General features: G+C 36.0%; 1 protein-coding gene across 3 annotated transcripts in view; it reads left to right on the top strand.

Annotated features, from left to right (window-relative positions):
• Window positions 1-21,677, top strand: part of LOC128663668 (four and a half LIM domains protein 1) — a 148,529-nt gene that overhangs the window by 95,174 nt on the left and 31,678 nt on the right. Inside the window, exon 1 of one of the 3 annotated variants that reach the window (XM_053718107.1) lies at window positions 6,646-6,923. The exons of the other annotated variants lie outside the window; for them this stretch is intronic. Coding sequence (XP_053574082.1) covers window positions 6,902-6,923 — 22 coding nt within the window. The 5' untranslated portion in view covers window positions 6,646-6,901. Of the gene's footprint in view, window positions 1-6,645; window positions 6,924-21,677 lie in introns of those variants that run through there. 3 annotated transcript variants of the gene reach the window in all.

The following is a 21,677-nucleotide window of genomic DNA, read 5'->3' as shown; positions in this document are numbered from 1 at the left end:
CAAGTTAATTAAATATATTCTGCTTGTACTTGGCTTTAAAATTCACAACTTATTCAGCTAAGAGCTGGAAAAAAGAAAGAGTACAAATATAGCACTCATAATGTTTATTACGAGTGCTATATTTGTACTTTTTTTCCCAGGTCTCAGCTGAATAAATTGCGAATTTTAAAGCCAAGTACAAGCACCGTAGTACAGAATATATTTGATTACCCACCTCCTCCTCTTGACTGGCATCCTCACTAGTGTCAGCTGAGCCACACACACAGGGCAAGTTTAGGCTTCGTGCGCAGTAATAGAGGATAGAGCAGCAGGAAGTGGATCAAATTCCTATGCTCTGCTCTGTAGAAGTATAGTACACCCTACAGTTTCCAATGTGTGCCTCCCACACACACAGCTCTCAGTGTGCGAGTGTCACGTGACATGACAGTTTGTTCTCACTCAGACACTGAGAGCTGTGCGGTTAGAAAAGCTATGGGCTGGGTTGTGGGAGGCGCTGCAGGCACTGCAGTCAGAAAGGGGAAAGTGATTTTCCCTATACTTCTATCTATCACACATGCGGTGCTGTGCGATAGCAGTAAACATGGCAATTTTTTTTTTTTTTTTTTACAAAACTGCAATGGAGCCTGTATTAAAATTGATATAATAAGATTTATTAAGCCACAATGAACTATTATATAATTATATTTATTGAGCCAATATGATTTATTTATTTAATTTGTTAATTTTTTTATTTCTTATTCTTTTGGGGGGCTCTGGGGGTTCACGTGCAGCTGTGAACCTATGGTGGAGCCTCCACTGATAGTTTATACTCTGTTTCATTGAAGATGTAGCTATTTTATTTGGCAATTCCTGACATTCAATATGAACCAGGATAATAAAATTGCTGTGGTGATCCTAAACTTCATACCTAATAATCATGGTCTCAGAGGTGGTAACATTTGAGGTTGGTATTAAACTGAAAAAAAGTAACTAAAAGGTAAACTAAAAAAAGGTATGCAAACATGTATGAAGTGGGGGGGAACTTCCGGGCAGTGGCCATGATTAGTCGCATTGCTGCATGCTCCTACAGATTTTCTCTAATAACCTTAAAAATCTACCTTTCAGCAGAGCGATCCATGTAATTATTTCACAGAACTATTTTTGTATTCTGGAAGCGGAAACTACGGTGCCTAAAAACATAAGAATCACTGCTGGCATCGGTGCCTGGAGCCGTTTTGAGAACTTGGCCTTCACTATATCCCCCGGCAGGGCGCCTTGGCCCTGTCGTTAAGCAGCACTGCGAGTGCTTTACTGAATATTTCACAACCTGCCATCTATTGCACTATACGGAAGATTAGGGGACTCTTTAACAAACAGCCACAGAATGGAGTATTATGACAGTGCTTTAGTGAACGCTATGACGCACCTGATTAACCAGCATTTCCAGAGTCTCATGACCACCTTCTCTTCAGCATGGAGTGCCGTAAGCGAACACTCATTCCAGAGTGAGGAGCCGCAAGGCCATATAAAGAGCCAGATTTCACTTGCTACAGAGGGGGGGGGGGGGCGGACAACAAACAGTGCACCTAACTGAACCGAGCGTGCTTGAATTTAAAGATCACCTGTCATGCGAAGAGGAGATGCAAGAACACTCAGAATCGCTAGTGGCCCAGAAAGAAGACATCTCAATCAATACTGGGACTTACTCCACTTTAGACTCTTCTGAGTCTGACACAGGGCAGGAAAAAGCTTGTGGGTGCAACCCAGAGCACTATTACCAGCCAACGATGTGTTAGCATCAATGTGTCAAAGGGGTCATAGCTGCCTGCTCGACATGGGGTACTTGATCAGCCCACTTTGGGGCCATCTGAGCTTGTCGGAAGAGCTGCCACGCTACTGTTCTATGGACTTTACCTTCAGGCTTCGATTCCTTACCCTGGGACTAATATGCTAAAAAACGGAATAGGTTAAGTGTAAATCTAGCTAAGTGTGTTTCCCAGTCTTTCTTGCCACAGGCTGGTTGCAAATCTTAAGTTTTCTTTTTTCCCTGCACACAACACTGTTTGTTTTTTTGAGTTTATGCACTATTTCTAATGTTACCTTGATCTGTTTCTTGTGAGCTCTAGATTTTTGTTTATCACACAGGCTAAAAAATAAATGGATACCAACTAGACTAATGTGTTATCACTACAGAAGTATACAGTGTTTTGTTTTATTTTTTATTTCCTTGTTACGCTGCTGGAAACCCTAGGTAGAATTCAGTAACCTATAGGCATTTCCCTATCTGAGGCTCTCTAATATGACATTAGGATGTAACTTGCCCATATTGACCTTCTTAACTATGTATATTGCTTGGGGTGCTGCCCTGCCGGCGGCCGAGGCAGGACAGGACACTCTGACCATATTAGCTTCAATATGGGGGTGGTCTAAAATTATACCTCTAAGGTTCTGACCTCAGTAGAACTAATGCCATACTACTACATGCAGAGGCACGGTTGGGTCGGTAGCATACTGGAGAACAGTATCGCCTCTACAGTGGATTACAATTATATTTAGCTTAAGAGAGTTGCTCTTGAATAAGCTCTCTAGTCCTCAAGTTATATTCAGCCAACCAGTTCTTATTGTTGCTGGTTTTGTGTTATGTACGCTATGGCTACACTTTGAGTTATATTTATCTTCACTATACAGCATACCAAGATATGATTCATACTGTACTTATGAGCTGTTACCCTGTGACTGTATATATGTGGTTATCTGTTTAAATCTCCATATTATTTGAACTGAATGGGGCTTGCAAAATCATGTTGATAGATGTACCACTAGCTTATAAAGTTTATAACATGTTCCCCTACAATTTCCCCCTACTTTATACTTTTAAAACCTAATGGTGGCAGCATTTATCATAATGACAATTCTAACCAAATTAAATTAGAAAATGAGGTTCTTGTTTGGAGATCCAAAAGTGGTCTCCCTTGTTAGAAATAACCTCCCATATATTATTATAAGTATACGAATTGGGTCCAAGAGTGGCACTTAAGAATATTAGGCATTCTACCTGCATACTATGTCTGTAGATTCCCCCTCAGAAATATACTGTCTATTTATGGATTTGTACCATATGAAGCTTGTATATCATCATTATTGTGTTTGTTTTTTTCATCCCATGTATGCCTTGCTTTGAACCTCAATAAAAAAACAAAACAGTTTGAAGTGGAGGAAAATTAGAATGGGAAATTACAAATTTCAGTATCCACTATCAGGAAACTTTTAATATATATATATTGCCTCAAAAAGGCTACTTTTAGATTCAGCACGATTTTGGCTGATTCTCAAACTCTCAAACAGGTTTTTGGCTCCTAAAAAGAAAACCTATTTGCTGTATGGATCCGATTACAATCTGTTTTCAGCTCTCTTTTCAACTACTTTTTGAGCTCAGTTTTGGCTTATCAAATTTGGCACCTCAAGTCCTCAGAAAGGGCTTTTTGGGCCCCTGTTTATTTCACAGTTATTTCCAAACGGTCTATGTGATTGCACCTATGTTACCCACTGTGAAATGGCCACATTCTAGAGGTTTGTTAATATATGTGGTATTGAGTCATTAGACCTCCATTGGAGAGGCTGTATACAGTCAACAGGGTACGCATTTACATATGTATAGGGACATATACATAATGTAAATATGAAGACTGTGAGACATCATGTACAGCAATGGGGATCTGTAGGAAAACTTAAAGGACACCTACATCTACAATCATTTTTGATTGTATTTCTCAATCGCACTGGCGTGATTGCCACTTATAGTACTGGCATTATTTAAATCAGGTTTTTACAGGATATTGCATAATCATGACAACATATATTATTGAACTTGTAATCTGAAACGAGTATTAATGATTGTGAGTAAAATAATGTATGCACTGTCATGAACCAGTTTCTTCTGCTTGGCGGCTCGTTCCCATATAGCGATAGAGAAACAATGCACAATCTGCCCATACCAGCAATCTAATAGATGCATTTAGATGGGTTAGCAGTGGTGCGGATGGAAAACGGATTGCAATAGTTATCTCTTAAAGCAACAATTATGCGTTCTCCTATAAAAACCCATTTTAATAACGACTGTACTGTTTGTGACAATCACAACAGTGCGAGTGAGAAATGCAATCAAATATGAAATATGGACTGTGAAATCACACGATTTGTAGATGTTCTCCTGAAGTGCCTATAGAAGTCTGCCCATCCTGCCAAAATACGTACGTCATCCATATGGATACTGTTGAGGGTGTCTTGTGATGACAATAGGTGAATCTCACACATGCAAATCAGTATTTAGCCCCTACTTTGTGGCTACACTTTTCCCTGTAGGGGAGACCTTTTTTACACAGTCTGTGGACCTGTAAACAAAGAGCTGACACTGAGAGCCCAAGTGTCTTTTTAAAGACAGTGCCGGCAAAGGAATCAATACTGGCCTGTAAGAAGGAGCAAGACAAAGCGTTCAATACCTGCCTGGGAGCCCACGGAGACTAGCCCTGCTGGGGGAGATATATTCTAGTCAGTGATGTGCAGTCACTAGAGGCAGGTGAGGCAGTGCTTCACCTCTCATATGGGCAAAAATATATTTTTTTTTATTGGCTTTAAAAAAAAAATGTAATTTTTTTTCCCCAGCATTTTTTTCTCTCACAGCTATATGTTGTGCAATGGAGAGGCACAAGCAGGTCTGCCCACCATTACACAACATTCTGCGCCACCTACTGGATGCAAGTGGTTAAGATCATTGCATGGCCCATTAACTGCTTATTGTTAAATCATATAAAACAAAACAAAAACGGAAAAAAACAACTTTCATATATTTTGTTGCTGTTCTGTGAACCTGCTAGCTTTGCTAAAGTGAAAAAGAGAGTTCTGTTCTTCCCCTCTAAGTGCAGTGGAATGTGCCACTGTCACTTCCTGAATCCTTACAGAGCAGGAAAAGAGGCACAGAGAGCAGTGTTTCAGCCACATCTTATTAAAGTAAGATTTTACTGAAAGGGATTCTGTTAGTGAAAATGATCATTTAATGAATGTGGTTTAGTGTTTGTTTACTCTTTTTTACAGCAGGGTCGTTTTTGTATTTTGTTTACTCAAACTTTACACCAACTAACTTAGCAGCTTGCCTCTGTACTTCACACTAAATTATAGACTAATTTTCTGAACTCTCTGTAGCTCTGCTGTTTTATTACTTTAAAATGCAGTGCCCCCCCCCCCTTGTGTGTGTGTGTGTCTCTCTCTCTCTATCTATCCATCTCTCTCCTTATGTGTTGTTCTCCCCCATGGTCTCTTTCTCTCTCTGTCTCTATTCCTCCCCCTCTGACTCTCATCCCTTATGTAATGAAAGAATCTATAAGCATAATTTGCAGCATTAAAGTAAAATGTATGTTTTAAACATATTTTAATGGGCATGGATTTCTAGATCTCATAATCAGAGCAAGCATTGTGTTATCTGGCAAGAGTTTCTGTTACAATCCTTTTAGACTAAAATCAGATGTTTACTAAGTTGACCAGTTTTCCAAGACATCATTTAAAGGGACATGAAACCCATATGAAACCCATATGCAAATTTAAATAACTTTCCAATTTACATCTAATATCTAATTTTCTTCATTCTTTTGATGTCCTTTGTTGAAAATCATATCTAAATATGCTAAGTAGCTGCTGATTGGTGGCTGCACATAGATACCTCATGTGATTGGCTCACCCATGTGCATTGCTATTTCTTCAACAAAGGATATCTAAAGAATGAAGGCGTATCCTAGCCACTGCCTCACCAGCCTCTGACGTTACTGCACGTCACTGATTTTAGTAGCTTGACCCCAGTCTCAGCAACGATTGTTCTGGTGACAGACCAACAGTTCAGGTGGTGTCCTGGGGTCTGCACGGAGAAGAAGGAATAGACCACGTAGCGAGAGAGGTCTGGATCCCAAGTTGGGGACCAGTCACCCCGGTTACTGTTACTTTATTATTTCACTATTGTTTGTATATATCTATGCAATGCTCTACTGAGAGCTAGCTGGGGATTGGTGACTGCACATACATGCCTCTTGATATTGGTTCACCAGAGAATTAAGCAAATTGGATAATAGAAGTAAAATGAAAAGTTGTTTAAAATGGTATGTTCTGTCTGAATCATGAAAGAAAAAAAACGTGGGTTCCATGCCCAATTTAAACACATAGTAACAGCTCAAGGGCAGCAATGCACTAGCTGAACACATAAAGTGAGCCAATGACAAGAGGCATATGTGTAGCCACCAGCTAGCTCACAGTAGTGCATTGCTGATCATGAACCTACCTCATGCCAAGAGAAAATGTAAATTAGATAATTGAAGTAAATAGAAGATACTCAGACTCAAAATCCCACTCTGTCTACTCTAAACCATGAAAGTTTAATTTAAACTTTCATATCCCTTTATCTGTATGATAGTGATATGATGCTTATATAAGAAATCAATAATCAGCCTTCACATCCAGATAGTAAACAACATACCCAGAGAAGCGCTGTTTTGACTGATGATGTACATTTTCCATTGATACATATAGCAGAGTAGTTAGTCCCCCTCTTTGATCTGTGAGTGGGGTATTCTGTTTCATGAAGAGGAAGGATCATGCTTCTGCATTAGCTGTGTAGCTAATTTAGTAATTGGACTTGTGAGTGCATTTTGGTTTTACTCATTTTTTTTTTGTGGATCTTATTCTTCTCCCGAAAGATAACCAAAAATGGTCTTGCTTTTCAAGCTGGATTAAAAGTGAAATCCCCAGCAAGGGGTGTGAACATTAGCCTCTGCTTCCTTATTAATAGCTCCCACTAAAATGTTGTTATCAAACAGTACATTGGATATCAGCTAAGCACAGCTCAGTGGTCCAAGTGACTTCTTGTGATTTCCCAGTTGCAATGGCTTTTGAAAGACATACAGGTAAATAAATAAGACTGTATCTGACAGTTAATAAAAAAATAATAATGTAATGCTTGAACAATAATTAAGTTATGCATTAACCAAATACAATGTGGTTAAAATACCATTGTTTTGCATACAGATTTGTGATTAAAGTTTAATTTGCAATTATAGGGGACCGAGTGTATAGTGTGTTACTGAGCTTTAGTGTGTATAGTGCAGCATCAGTATTTAGATAGCATAACTAACGTCTTGTAGCTTTATCCATAATGTAACATATTGTTCAATAGAAATTTGTTATTGACTGTTTATTGGGTATTATCATAGAATGCTGGGCTTTTAAATAGTATAACCAGTTTTTAACCATATAGTGTCCTAAGCTGGCTGAATATTTATGTATAGTTAATGTGTTAATTATTAGAACTATGGATGTTCTACGCTTATAACCCTACCTCGAGGTGGATGGTTATTTTATTTATATAAACAAACAAATGCAAACAAAAGCAATTAGGGACCTCTTTAGATATAGCTTATTCAAGGTTTTACCTCTTTTGAGGAAGGGATGACTAATTGTGTGTTGCTTACATCAGTGTTCTCAACAAAGCTTACCTCATTTTGTCTGGTTTTGAGCTTAGTGAATACAAGGCACTGTGTGAATATGTTTGTGGGATATGATGAAAAATAATCATGCTTGCTCTCTTAGTAATATTAAAGAATATTTGATTTTCCAAAGTGATAAAGTGAGGGAACCAATGTGTTATATCAGTGTCTAGGGCAGCAGTTTCATTATCTGTTACTGTTACCCCCATTAGAAAATGGTCTGGATTTTAGTGATATACAGTAATTACACTTAATCCATTCTTTATAAACAGATATCAGGGTTGTCTTTCTGTATCATGAAGATGGACCAGTAAATCATTTGTAGTATCATTACTGGCCAGGTGCATTCTGATGAATCAGTTCTCTGTAGTGGGAAAACCAAACGTTATGTTATTTGTGTTATGCCCTTGTATCAAATGTCTCAAACTCAGAGTATTGGCCATCTAGATAATAACAGTTATTGGAGTTTTTACACGGAACAGAGAATATTAAATGTTATGTTTTATGCCTTGTGAACCACAGTCTGAATGGAACACTGATATGAAATAAGTGACCCTATAACAATTCTATCCAGCTGCACTAGACTTTGTTGCAAAGCTGAAGCCATGTTCTGTAATTAGCTACATTTGCTACACATAAACATCAATGTTATACATTAGCAGGAGCACTAGATGGCAGCCCTATTTCCTGTCATGCAGTGCTCCAAACGTGAACGCTACCTATTCTTCAACAAAGAATACAATGAGAACAAAGCAAATTTGATAATATATGTAAATTGGAAACTTTTTCAAAATTGTATTCGCTTTCTGAATCATGAAAGAACACATTGGGTTTTGTGTCTCTTTAATGTTGCAGAAACTTTTTTAGCGCCCCCTAAACTTTTAATGGATAGAGATGGATTGCTCTGATTGGGCTTATATTATGTGATGAGCTAAGTGCTGCACATGTGTTTCTTGGAAACCAAATGAACCTCACACCTACAGTAGCCAGTCTACCACATATACTGCAATGCCACCTAATAAATATTGGCATCAGCTGATGAATGCATTGATTGGCTAACAAAAACGTTGACTGTTCATGACAACTTGGTTTTTATATTTTATTTTTAAACCCATTTTTTTGATAGAGGGCTATAATATTTCAGTAATCTTCCTACAACTATATCAGGTCAGCTATATAAGCTTTGGGGTACACTGTCCAGACTACTTATGTTTGTATTTTCAATCCTCACTTTAGTTATCCCTATTTGAAACACACAGTGCACTTCTTCAGCTGTTGCATTCCCTGAGTCTACAAGTATGTATTGTTTTTATGATACTTACTATTTAATAGCTCATTTGACATTTGTTCACATAGAAGTATATTTTCTTTTAATTAAAGGACCAGTAAATACAGTATATTCGCATAATCAACAAATGCATGATAACAAGAAAATGCAATAGCACTTAGTCTGAACTTCAAATGAGTAGTAGATTTTTTTCGAACAAATTTCAAAGTTATGTATATTTCCACTCCCCCTGTATTATATGACAGCCATTAGCCAATCACAAATGCATTTACGTATATTCTGTGAATTCTTGCACATTCTCAGTAGGAGCTGGTGACTCAAAAAGTGTAAATATCTGAATCATTAAAGTTTAATTTTGACTTTAAGAGAATTTAAAGGGACAGTCAACACCCAGAATACACTTACTTTATCCTAATAGTTGCCACCCGATTAGTCTATACATCGTTATTCACAGGAGTAGTCCACACGGAATAGCTACTTTTTTTGTAAACGTTTAGTGCCGTTTTGAAAAAAAACATGGATCCCAAACTCCTCCTACATCTGTCACTTTGATCCTGATTTTCTCCGCAAATCTCCTGAGTGTCGGCCACGACGACTCCCGCTTGTTAACGGTCAATTGTGCATGCGCAGTTTGTTCAAATCGTTGCTCTCACTCTTTTTATGGAAAGGTTCCCATTGTATGACACAAAGTGAAGAGAATGCGCATGCGTTAAGGTAAAAGCTCGGCCTCCTGACGTCATCAACTTTGCCGGGCATGAGAGCATTTTAGAAAAAGCGAAAGAAGCCGTGGGGATCCATTTTTTTTCAAAACAGCAATAAACTTTTACAAAAAAAGTATCGATTTCGTGTGGACTACTCCTGTAAATAAAAATGTATGGACTAATCGGTGGCAACTATTACAATAAAGTAAGTGTATTTTGGGTGTTGACTGTCCCTTTAAAAAGTTTAAGTGGCCCTTCAAGTGAATCAAAAATTCCAATTTGGTTCCTCATTTGAAAAGGTTGGCTCTCCATTTAAATTTTTTTTTTTTTTTCAAGAAATCTGACATAGAGATTCTGGAAACTAAACTTGTGTTTTATTCCAACTACAGTATATTTAAAAACAGCATTTTATAGCTAGAAAGAACAATTAGTTTGGTCCAGTATATGCTGTCATATACTCTTGGCCCTTTTTTTATTACTGTATCTTGCCTGTTTTTTAATGGGGAACTTGGACTGTCAAGCGGTTGCCCAGGCTACACAATGAAAAGCAAATAAAGAACAATATAAATTCTTTAGCTATGTACCATATGGAACTTATCACCAGTGACAGCTACGTCACTGCTCATACAAGTTCTTGCATCTGTCACTATTTGCCTAGATATATCTGACAGAGAGAAACGACTGCTAAAGGACCAGTTATTCACAATGATAACTATATCCAGTGAGACTTTGTTACCATCTGGGAAAATATGGGTTTTAAAGACTATTTATTTTATGAGTTTGTTTTTTGTTTTATAACAAGTAGGAGAGTCACATCTCTATATTGATTCTGTATTAATCTATTACATTATCTATGGTCAGTAGGAGTGTGTATTTTAACTGACATCCTCTACAGCCTCAATGTCTCCAGTTTCAGTGTTATGCTATAGAGCCCTTCTAACTTTTATTGACACTTTTCTTGGGATCTTAGATTTGAATGAAATTCACTCGGACTTGCTTGGAATTAAAGTGACACTACCTTTAAATGAAAGTTACAACAGTTTTTCTATTGCACTATTACAGACTATTGGTCAGATTATGAGTTGAGCGCAAAATATCGCTTACGCTAAAACGATATTTGCGCTCAACTGACTAATACCAGCTCACACTAATGTGCACTGGTATTATGAGTTAGGTGCAATGCAAACACGGAAGCATTGCGCTCACAAGAGCGCACTTCCATAGGCTCCAATGGGAGCCTCGTTCTGATGCCATCATACACGGCACAGAACCTATGCGCAGAGAAGGGGGTAAGTTATTTTGAGTTAGACATTATTGTTTCACAATGAAATCCCTTTGAGTTCAATATATTCAAGAGTAGTTTTGAGGTGACACATAGTATTATCAAGGGGTACCACCAAAAATAAAGAAAAACAGATACATGAAATAGACATTAATACAGGAGGAGAGCCGTCCCCCGAAGAGTTTGCAGTCTACAGATAGAAGCTTCTAAATCAGTATTACCCTATTGTGTCCATTTACAGGCATATGAGCATTCTATCTTCATGTCTAAGTCTGCTGGAAAAAACTGTACTATTAACCAGAAATCTTCAGAAGCTACCATGTCAAATCTTTAAAATAAAAGTAAATAAACAAACAAATAAATACATAAAAATAGCACCCAGCAATATGTTAACATTTTGATAAATTATGTACATATATCATTTTAACTGTTTTTTTTTTAAATTAATTAATTGAAGCAGGGAACAGATTTGGAGTCTCAGGAGGAAAAAAAATCAAACACAATATTTACAGAAAATTCCAATAATTGTTTTCCCTCCAAGATGACTCTAGGGTGTGTATATGAGAGAACTGGGATAACAAAGCTAAATTCTGCAGCTGGTTATGGCATCATGTGCTAAATCCACAGATGACATATTTACTGTTGACATTAAGAAAGGTCACAGCAGCTTATGTGTTAGACCTTTTCCGTATTAACCCTTCGCTGCAGGGAGTACTAACATCTGTTTGTACAGAATTTTCACCTGCTTTATTTAGTAACTGGTGACAAGTAGCTATGTTGTAGGCTACTCTGACAAGGTCAAGGTTACCATAATTAGTGGTGCAGAGTTGCAGCCAAGTTATTTATTGAGAAGACATGATGGATTCTTCTTAACCACAACACAAAATGTGGTTCTTTATGATGAAGAGAGCGTTACACACTCTGGCTGGGCTCCAATGATTGATCTTCACCAGATATTTTTTCTTCCACCAGTGAAGATAACCATAGTTGAAACAGACCCTAAGTTTGTGCATGTTCCCAAATATAATAATTATTACACTCTGGGGTGGGAAAATATCACTATAGTTTACCAGTCAGGGGTAAATGTTAGCAGTTTAATTATAGGAAAGTCTTATTTCTGATTGGACAATATATCAATTTTAACTTTTTAATAAAACCTTTAATATAAGACCTGCTATAGGAATATACATACATTATATACTCTAGAGCAGCATTTCCCAACTCCAGTCCTTAGGACCGTTAACAGGCCAGATATTCGTTACCCATAAGATGCTTATTTCACTTGTGCTGTAGTTAAGATATAATGAATAACTGTCCTGTTTAGGGTCTTAAAGGGCTGGTTTTGTGAACACTGTCCTAGAGGGAGTGTGGTTACCAGCACTTATACTTAGATCTAGATTGATAGCTCTGAAGAATCTGAATATGCTTCCTTAGACACCTGTTCCTAAATGTTTTTACATATTTCATGATCACAGCTTATTTCTCTTGGAGGTTCTGTTTGAAGACCATCTGTGCATAAACTACAATTGGATCCATGAAGTCAAGACTATATCCTTGTTTTAGTGCACTTGTCAACCCACATTTTCTTTTCATATCTCACCTGCCCACTGCCATCTATTACTGGTCTGGGACTAGCTTGACATAATAAAGGGATGTAGGTCACGGTGCTACAATTTTCAACTTATATTTACCAAAACATAAAGTGTTTTTGTTACTGAAAATATTTTATTTTTTGTTGGGTGATGTTAACAGTTTTCATGGCTCAAATGAAGTAAAAAATATTAATACAAAAAAATGCTGTAAACGAAAAAGAAAATGATCTTAACAAAAAATATCTCTGCAGGTCATTACAGTAGTTTCTAAAATTTTATAACATTTCATTTTCTCATGTACAGCTGAACCCAATGTTATAAGTGTGTTGTTGTAAAAACTTTTCTATTACTGTTTTTAAAATCAAAACAAAAATATAAAATAAATGAGGAGAACTGAAACTAACGAGAAATGGAGGTTAAGAAGAAAAGAGGCAGCATTTCCGCAGTCAAGTGGTTCTTTGTTTTGCAATGTGCTTGAAATGGAGATCAAACTGAGCCCAGACTGGTTACATATTTCAATTTTAATTTTAAGATCCAAGAGTTTTAGATTTGTAAACATTCATCCTGTAACTCATCCAAGTATTTAAAGGGCCACTAAACCCAAAATCTTTCTTTCATGATTCAGATAGAACATACAAATTTAAACAACATTACAATTTACTTCTATTATTTATTTTGCTACATTTTTGAGATATCCTTATTTGAAGAAAAAGCAATGCACATGTGTGAGCCAATCACATGAGACTTCTATGTGCAGCAACCAATCAGCAGCTACTGAGCATATCTAGATATGCTTTTTAGCTAAGAATATCAAGAGAATAAAACAAATTAGGTAATAGAAGTAAATTAGAAAGATGTTTAAAAATGCATTCTCTTTCTAAATCATGAAAGAAAAAATGTGGGTATCATGGCCCTTTAAGGGCCATGAAACACAATTTTTGTTATTCTCTCGGTCTCCTTTATTGAAGATCATACCTAGATAGGTTTGAGTGTGTACACGTTTCTGGAATTCTATATGGCAACACTAAGTTGACAGTTGTGTTTGCATAATGTTTAACACTGTTAAAAGCACAGTTGCAAAACTGCTGCCATATAGTTCGCCAGAATGTATGCAAAATTAACCCAGGCTTGCAAAATATGAGTTTTCTTCCCAAATGTAAGTGTAATTAGACCATTTCCAGCTTTTTACAAAACAGGCACAGAACTACCCTTGGTGCAACAGGTGCACTGGCACTAGGGCCCAAGAGCTGGAGGGGCCCATAGCATCCAATCTATACACAGACATGTGCATGATGTGTACAATCCTAATGCAGAAACTATTTAGCACTACGGCCCTCTATTGAGTAGGGCCACTACTGCAAAACAATATATATGGCAAGAAAAAAAATAAAAGTAAAATCATTGTAACGTCTGTAATCTTTAGCGCTAGCTGTTTTGTCTCAGTGGAGTTTACCAGGGTTTTGCCTTCTTATTTCCAAGCAGCATTTGAGTGAAATTAAAATCTTTTGAGAAGTGTAATGTAATCCCTTTCCTACTTCACAGTTCAGCACATAATTAACAGCCAAGTACCCGGAATATAAGAGTCAGCCCTTTCTATAGGACTAATATCTTTATTTAATGATTTATTTATCATTTAATGATCTTAATATAATGTGTCGTACCAGCTTCAATTATTATTCCGGTTCCAAAGAAACAAGATATTTTGAGCTTGAATGTTTACAGACCCGTTGCTCTTACAACTGTTATCAAGAAATGCTTTGAAAGAATTATACTGTGACATCTAAAATCCTTGACTGACACCCTTCAAGATCCTCTACAGTTTGCAAACAGATCTAATAGATATGTGCTTGATGCGATTAATCTATTTTTATTTTATATTTTGCATCATTTAGATAATCCTTGTACCTATGTCTGACTTTTATTTGTGGATTTTTAGTACTGCTTTTAATACTAGTGCTCCAGATTTACTTTTTGTTAAAGGGACAGTCTATTCCAAAATTTAGATAGATAATCCATTTATTACCCATTCCCAGTTTTGCATAACCAACACTGTTATATTTATATACTTTTAATCTATGTGATTACCTGTATCTAAGCCTCTCCAGACTGCCCCCTTACTTCAGTTATTTTTACAGACTTGCATCTAAACCAATCAATACTGACCCATAAATAACTCCACAGGAGTGAGCACAATGTTATATATATATATATATATATCACACAATTACTAGCACTCTCTAGCTGTGAAAAACTGTCAAAATGCACTGAGATAACAGGTGGCCTCCAAGGGCTTAGAAATTAGCATATGTTCCTACCTAGGTTTAGCTTTCAACAAAGAACACCAAACGAACAAAGCAAATATGATAAAAGTAAATTGGAATGTTGTTTGAAAGTTTAATTTTGACTAGCCTGTCCCTTTAAATTAATACAACTTAGTACCAATATAAGGTGGTGCAAATAACTTGCTGATTCCTCTTTCAAAAATTATATATATATATCCCATAGTAAATATTTTGTTGTAAATATTCCTTTATATAGATGTTTCTTATACTTTATATAGATGTTTCTTATACTTATACAGCTCTTGTATTTGTTTATTGGTGGTAGAAAAGTGTATATATATATATATATATATATATAATATATATATATATATATATATATATATATATATATATAATTATATATATATATATATATATATATATATATATATATATATATATATATATATTTAAACCACTTCTATAGGTCTAAATTTACCTTCGAAGATTCTACTTACTTGATCTTATCATAACACTTTACTTTGAAGTTTCGATTGTCTTTAACTTTAAATGTATGTACATTCGACCTTAAATGTTTGACCATTAACAATTAATCATCAAATTCCAAATGATTTTTCGGGTATTTATTATACTAAAAGTACACTATAAAACATATATTCTTCCTTAAAAACTAAAATCACTAAAAAGACACCGGTGTCAAATAATTAATACATCCTATTGACAAACTGATTATATATCTTCACAATGCATGCGATCATCAGTTAATATCTATGTTAAAGGGACATTAAACCCAATTTTTTTCTTTCATGATTCAGATAGAGAATACCATTTTAAACAACTTTCTAATTTACTTCTATTATCTAATTTGCTTCATTCTCTTGATATTCTTTCCTGAAAAGCATATCTAGATAGGCTTAGCAGCTTCTGATTGGTGGCTGCACATAGATGCCTCCTGTGATTGGCTTGCCCGTAAGCATTGCTATTTCTTTAACAAAGGATATCTAAAGAATGAAGCAAATTAGATAATAGAAGTAAATTGGAATGTTGTTTAACATTGTATTATCTGACTGAATTATGAAAGAATAATGTTGGGTTTAATGTCCCTTTAAGATCACTATATTATATCTGGCGATATTGTTACAATACAATACAATGTTATAGAATGTTTCTGTAAGAGTAAATGTCTCTTTGGGCTTGTTACCAATATAACAGGCCTTCTTTTTCTCTCTATTTGATATTTGTGAGGCCTTAATGACTTTGAAAAAAATGTCCTTTTTTAATTTTTTGTAAGATGTACTTTTCTGGCAGATTAACCGAACTATCGGTGTAAATGTTGCGGCATTAAAATTATGGCTTAAAGTCCTTTTTTAAGGGTTTAAAATTGATCTGGCAAGAAAAAAATATATATAGTAGCCAAAAAATAACCAAACTAGTATACGTATTGTGGTGTTTAGAATTATGGCTTGGCTTAAAATAACACCATGGAGGATCTAGATCTCCAGTGATAAAGTTCAGTTTCCGAATGAATACAACTTAATGTGCCCTGTTCCATGTGCTAATGCATTTATAGCTTTTTAACTAACTAATAGGAAAGAATTGTTAAAGTAAATGGGCTGATTTCCGAGCCTGTCTTCCTCAATACTGGTGTCCCGCAGGGTTGTGCTCTTTCTCCCTGGCTCTATTCCTTATACACAAACAATTGTACTTCTGCAAATTAATCCGTGAAGTTATTGAAATTTGCAGTCGACCCTACTCTGATTGGGCTTATCTCAGATGAAGATGAATTGAGCTATAACATGGAAGTAGACAGGCTGGTAACATAGAGTGAAGCAAACAATTTAGATTACAAGTGAAGTGGAATTTAACACTCCCGCTTGCGTGTTATCTCTGCTAGAAGTAAACTTTTTGTGTGCGTCAGGTAGCCATTGTATTACAAGTTGAAAGTAAAATGTTTTCATTCGCACGCTAACCCAATGCACTTAAAAAAACAAAATTAGAATAGCGCCCGTGCAATAACATATTCGCCCATAGAAGTCAATTGAGCAAGAAAAGTGGGAAATATAATCTAACACTCTACTCGTGCGCAAACCTGATTACATATTCTCAAGTGCACTAACCCAACATGAAAATATGAATATTTCACACTCCGGTGTTCTTCACATAGAAGAATATGTTCTATTTAATTATAAAGTACATATTTCTACATATATCTGATGGTATTTTTGTACAATATATATATATACCTATATATACAGTATATATATATATATATATATATATATATATATATATATATGAATATATTTAGAAATACATAGAGCATATTCCCCTATGTGAAGAACATTGGAATGTGAAATATTTACAGTAAATACACAGTATAACACTTTATTATTGCATAAATATGCTTTAACATGTTTTCATCTACTTGACTGCAAAGGGCTCCAATGCACTTATTTATTTATATATATATATATATATATATATATATATATATATATATATATATCTGTGTGTATATATCTGTGTGTGTGTGTGTGTGTGTGTGTGTGTAAATACCCATATAAATCATATAAATACAAATGTACATCTGTACACAAATATAGACATATACATATTTAGACATGTATATATATTTATCTCAATGTTAAAGCCCTTTGTCTCTAACACATGAGACCTCATATCTTTGAGCCCTTATAACTTTTTTGTTCATTTTTTTAACCCCTTAAGGACCAGGCATTTCAGATAAAAACTTCCCCAGAAGCCTTGTTTTATATTTACCTATCAAAACTATAACATTTTTTGTTAGTAGACAACCCAAAGTATTGATCTAGGCCCATTTTGGTATATGTCATGCCACCATTTTACCGCCAAAGGCGATCAAATAAAAAAATTGTTAACTTTTTCACAATTTTAGATTTCTCACTGAAATTATTTACAAACAGCGTGTGCAATCATGGCACAAATGGTTGTAAATGCTTCTCTGGGATCCCCTTTGTTCAGAAATAGCAGACATATATGGCTTTGGCATTGCTTTTTGGCAATTAGGACGCTAAATGCTGCTGCGCACCACACTTGTATTTTGCCCAGCAATGAAGGTGTTAATTAAGTAGCTTGTAGGGTTAATTTTAGCTTTAGTGTAGCGATCAGCCTCCCACCCCACAATTGTCACCCCCATCTTAAATACTGGCAGAAAGTCTGCCAGTATAAAAATAAAAGTTTTTTTAATTATATATTTTCTGCAGGGTACTATCCCCTCTTACCTCCCAACTTGTGTTTTTGGCGAGTCTGAAGACTCGCCAGAAACACGGGCCCTCAAGCTCCATTCGGAACTTGATAAATGGGCCTCATAGTATCAGATCGTCTAGGCCTATATACCGATGACCAAGGGTGTGTCTAAGTGCCTGTTTGTATACTACTGTAAGTGGTCCTCTGAGCACAGCTCACTGATCACTGTTCCAGAGCATGGAAATTAGTGAGTATCCTTCTGTCAAAGTTGTGGTTAAAGTCAGTTAAGGGTAACACGGGTGTTTGCTAAGCGTGACATGCGGGCGACGTAAAGAGGGGCAGTGAAGGGACCAGCAGAGTCGTGGGTTAGGGGAATCTGTGTTGAGCAAGTCGGTAGAAGTTCTAATAAAACTGAGTTTCCCTTTGCTGTCAGTTTTGCCTTTACTTTTAACTTCTTTATAAAACTTCAGTTGTACACATTCTCTTAAAGGGACACTGACCCAAAAATTTTTTTTTCGTGATTCAGATAGAGCATGCAATTTTTTAATTTACTCCTATTATCAATTTTTCTTCGTTCTCTTGCTATCTTTATTTGGAAAAGAAGGCATCCAAGCTTGGACAGCTATTGGTGGGTGAATTTATCCACCAATCAGCAAGAACAACCCATGTTGTTTACCAAAAATGGTCCGGCATCTAAACTTACATTCTTGCTTTTCAAATAAAGATACCAAGGGAATGAAGAGTAAATTAGAAAATTGCTTAAAATTGCACGCTCTATCTGAATCACGAAAGAAATAATTTGGGTTCAGTGTCTCCTTAAGTACACTTTTATTCCCTTTGCATGAGTTTTATCAGTATATTACCTCCTATTTGTCCTGGGTTTGCACCAGCCCCTCTTTTATTGTATACTAAATGTACTGTTTAGACATCAGCCACTGTGTTGTATTCTGTTTGCCCTGGACAGACATTATCCTATTTGTAATATAACATATATCATGGTTGGGCATCAGCTACTTTCTTTCTATGTAAGTTCTTTTTGGCATCAGCTGGGCATTAACTCATCTCATTTTAACCCACTCACTTCAGTTTGTCATAAACCTCTGTTGTTCCTCTATGGTCTTGGGTGGGTATTAACTTTTGTTTGTTCTGTATAGCTTACCCTTGATTCTTATTTCCGTATCTTCCCTTCCATCAATCTCATATCGTCTCCCCAGACTTGCTCATCTTATACACCAGACACATGCTCCTCATTGCACTCACTCAGTCTCCCACCTCCTTGCTCCATATTCCCTCACTCACCTCAGTTTTCCAAGCCTCAGTCACTTTATTTCCTGTCATTAAAGCGATATGAAACCCAAATGTTTCCTTTCATGATTGGCTCACTCTCCTCACCAATATACTTTTATTTCTCACATTTCATTATCAGTGATTCGCAAACCATGCTATGCTTCAGGATATCCACAGTGCTTAACAAGAACTGAGCTCCAGACACCCGGTACCTGTACCGAGGAGCCTGAAGCTCAATCTCATTGGGGCATGCAACATTGAGTGAATCTGCCTCTTTTTTGGCTCCACACTTTTGTGGCTCCACCCTCACCCATGGCCGGTATTTTTTGGAGGAAAAGGTGGCAACCCTAGTGTCAACTTATTTCTCTTCTCTTTCCAACTCTCTTTCAAGGATGAATAAGAGAGTTGGAACCATTCTGATTCATCTAACCCTGGTCATTGGTTTTTTACTCGTCTATCTTTTCATCGTAGGCCAAGGTTGAGAATTTTAGGAACTCGGACAAACTGTTTTCTGAATAGGTAGAGTCCCCTAGGAAAGGTTAGGGATCACCAGAAGAATTCTAAAATGAAAAGCATAAAGGGAGCCTCATAGTGCAGACTGTGCGACAGATGTATAACAGCAGTGTAAATAATCCCAAATGGGTAACTCACACTTTTATTTGGTACTTTATGATAAATAGTGCATACAAGGCAAGCTGGTTATCACAGTCATCAGCTGATTGACCCTCCGGTAAGCTCCTCCCAAATTCCTGTTGATCCTAAATCTTTTTGGCTTTAGGCAGGTTTGGACACACCAGGGTATAACAGAGCAGCAAAACGGCATGAAACTAGTTTCTCAGCTCATCAGTGAGCTGTTTCATCTCAAAATATTTTGCCCTAAGTGAAATAATACTGAAATTATTATGAAACCCTAATTAAAAATAGTAATAATGAATCAACCCATTATGAATAACAAACTGTGCCTAAAAACTCTAGTTTTACTTAACTATTAAAGGCTGCTATATCAATATTTTCGTTCAGATCAAATGGAGTTAATGTTTTTAACCAATCCAAAAACTTTCCCTTTGTCTCAAACGAATATAGCCTAGATTACAAGTGGAGCGCAAAATTGTTCTTTCATAAGCACAATATTTGCGTTCCACTCAGTAATACCAGTGCACACAAATGTGCGCTGGTATTAAAAGTTAAGCGCAATGGAAGCCTTGTTCTCACGAGACTGCGCTTCCATAGGCTCCAATGGGTAGCTCGTTCTCATGCCGTGAGACACAGTAAAGAACCTAGCGAAGCAAATTAAAATGATATATGTATATGAATATATATTTATGTGTTTATATGTGTATATATACATATTAACACATAACTATATATGTATATAAGCATAAGTAAAAACACAGTCTCCCTAGACTTCAATGTAAAGGCATTTTTCAGTGCCGTTTTTTTTCTAAAACCCCACATCCCCTAACTTTCACTCCTTATAACTGCTTCAAGCAGTTTAAAAAAAATGAAGATGCTCAGGATTTTTATTTAATAACTGTACACTTTATTTGGGGGCAATTGGGACACATTTTCTAATTAACTGACCTCTGCTTGATTGCACTAAGCACAAAGAGCTTCTGCGAGCTTGTGGGAGCATTAACCAGCCATTTGTAATCTGTATATATCTATACCTATACATAATCATCTATATATATATATATATATATATATATATATATATATATATATAGGAATAAATATATATTTGTTTAACAATATCATCAGATATATGTAGAAATATTTAATTATGAATAAATAGTACATATTCCATTATGTAAAGAACATTGGAATATGAAATATATAATAATTTTCATGTTGGGTTTGCACTAATGAGAATATGTCATTGTGTTTGCGCTAGAGAGGGATGTTTTTTTTCTCACCTTTTTTTTTCTGCATTGACTCCTATGGGGGGGGGTATGGTATTTTTATTTTTCTCTATGGGAGAATGCGCATTCCCCCCCATAGAGAAAATAAAACACCATTTGTGATTTTCGACTTTAAGCACGATTTGAGTTATTGCTGGATAAAAAAAACTGTTTACTTTCAACAACTCGACTAGCGCAAAAATGAAAATCCTTGCTGTGTTTTCGCTATTGCAAAATACTACTCCACTTGTAATCTAGCCGTTAGTCATCATTCAGCAAGTGCTACCCAGGTGATAAACCAAAAATGGGCTGGCTCCTAAACTTACCTCCTGCTTTTCAAATAAAGATACCAAGAGAACGAAGAAAAATTGATAATAGGAGTAAATTAGAAAGCTGATTAAAATTGCATGCTCTATCTGAATCATGAAAGAAAACATTTCGGTTTCATGTCCCTTTAACCAACACCCAAGTTGTTTTGTGACTGGAATAAGAGTGCAGAACCCACTATATAGCATTATCGTCACGCTGTACTTTACAGTGTATGAAATAAAATGACATTTTAGCTAAGAGTTAAGGTACTGATTAAATATTTTAATAGAGCACTACGTTTATTA

This window comes from Bombina bombina, chromosome 6 (assembly GCF_027579735.1).
Source record: "Bombina bombina isolate aBomBom1 chromosome 6, aBomBom1.pri, whole genome shotgun sequence".
In the NCBI taxonomy this organism is placed as follows: domain Eukaryota; kingdom Metazoa; phylum Chordata; class Amphibia; order Anura; family Bombinatoridae; genus Bombina; species Bombina bombina.
This window is presented reverse-complemented; position numbering and strand designations above follow the sequence as displayed.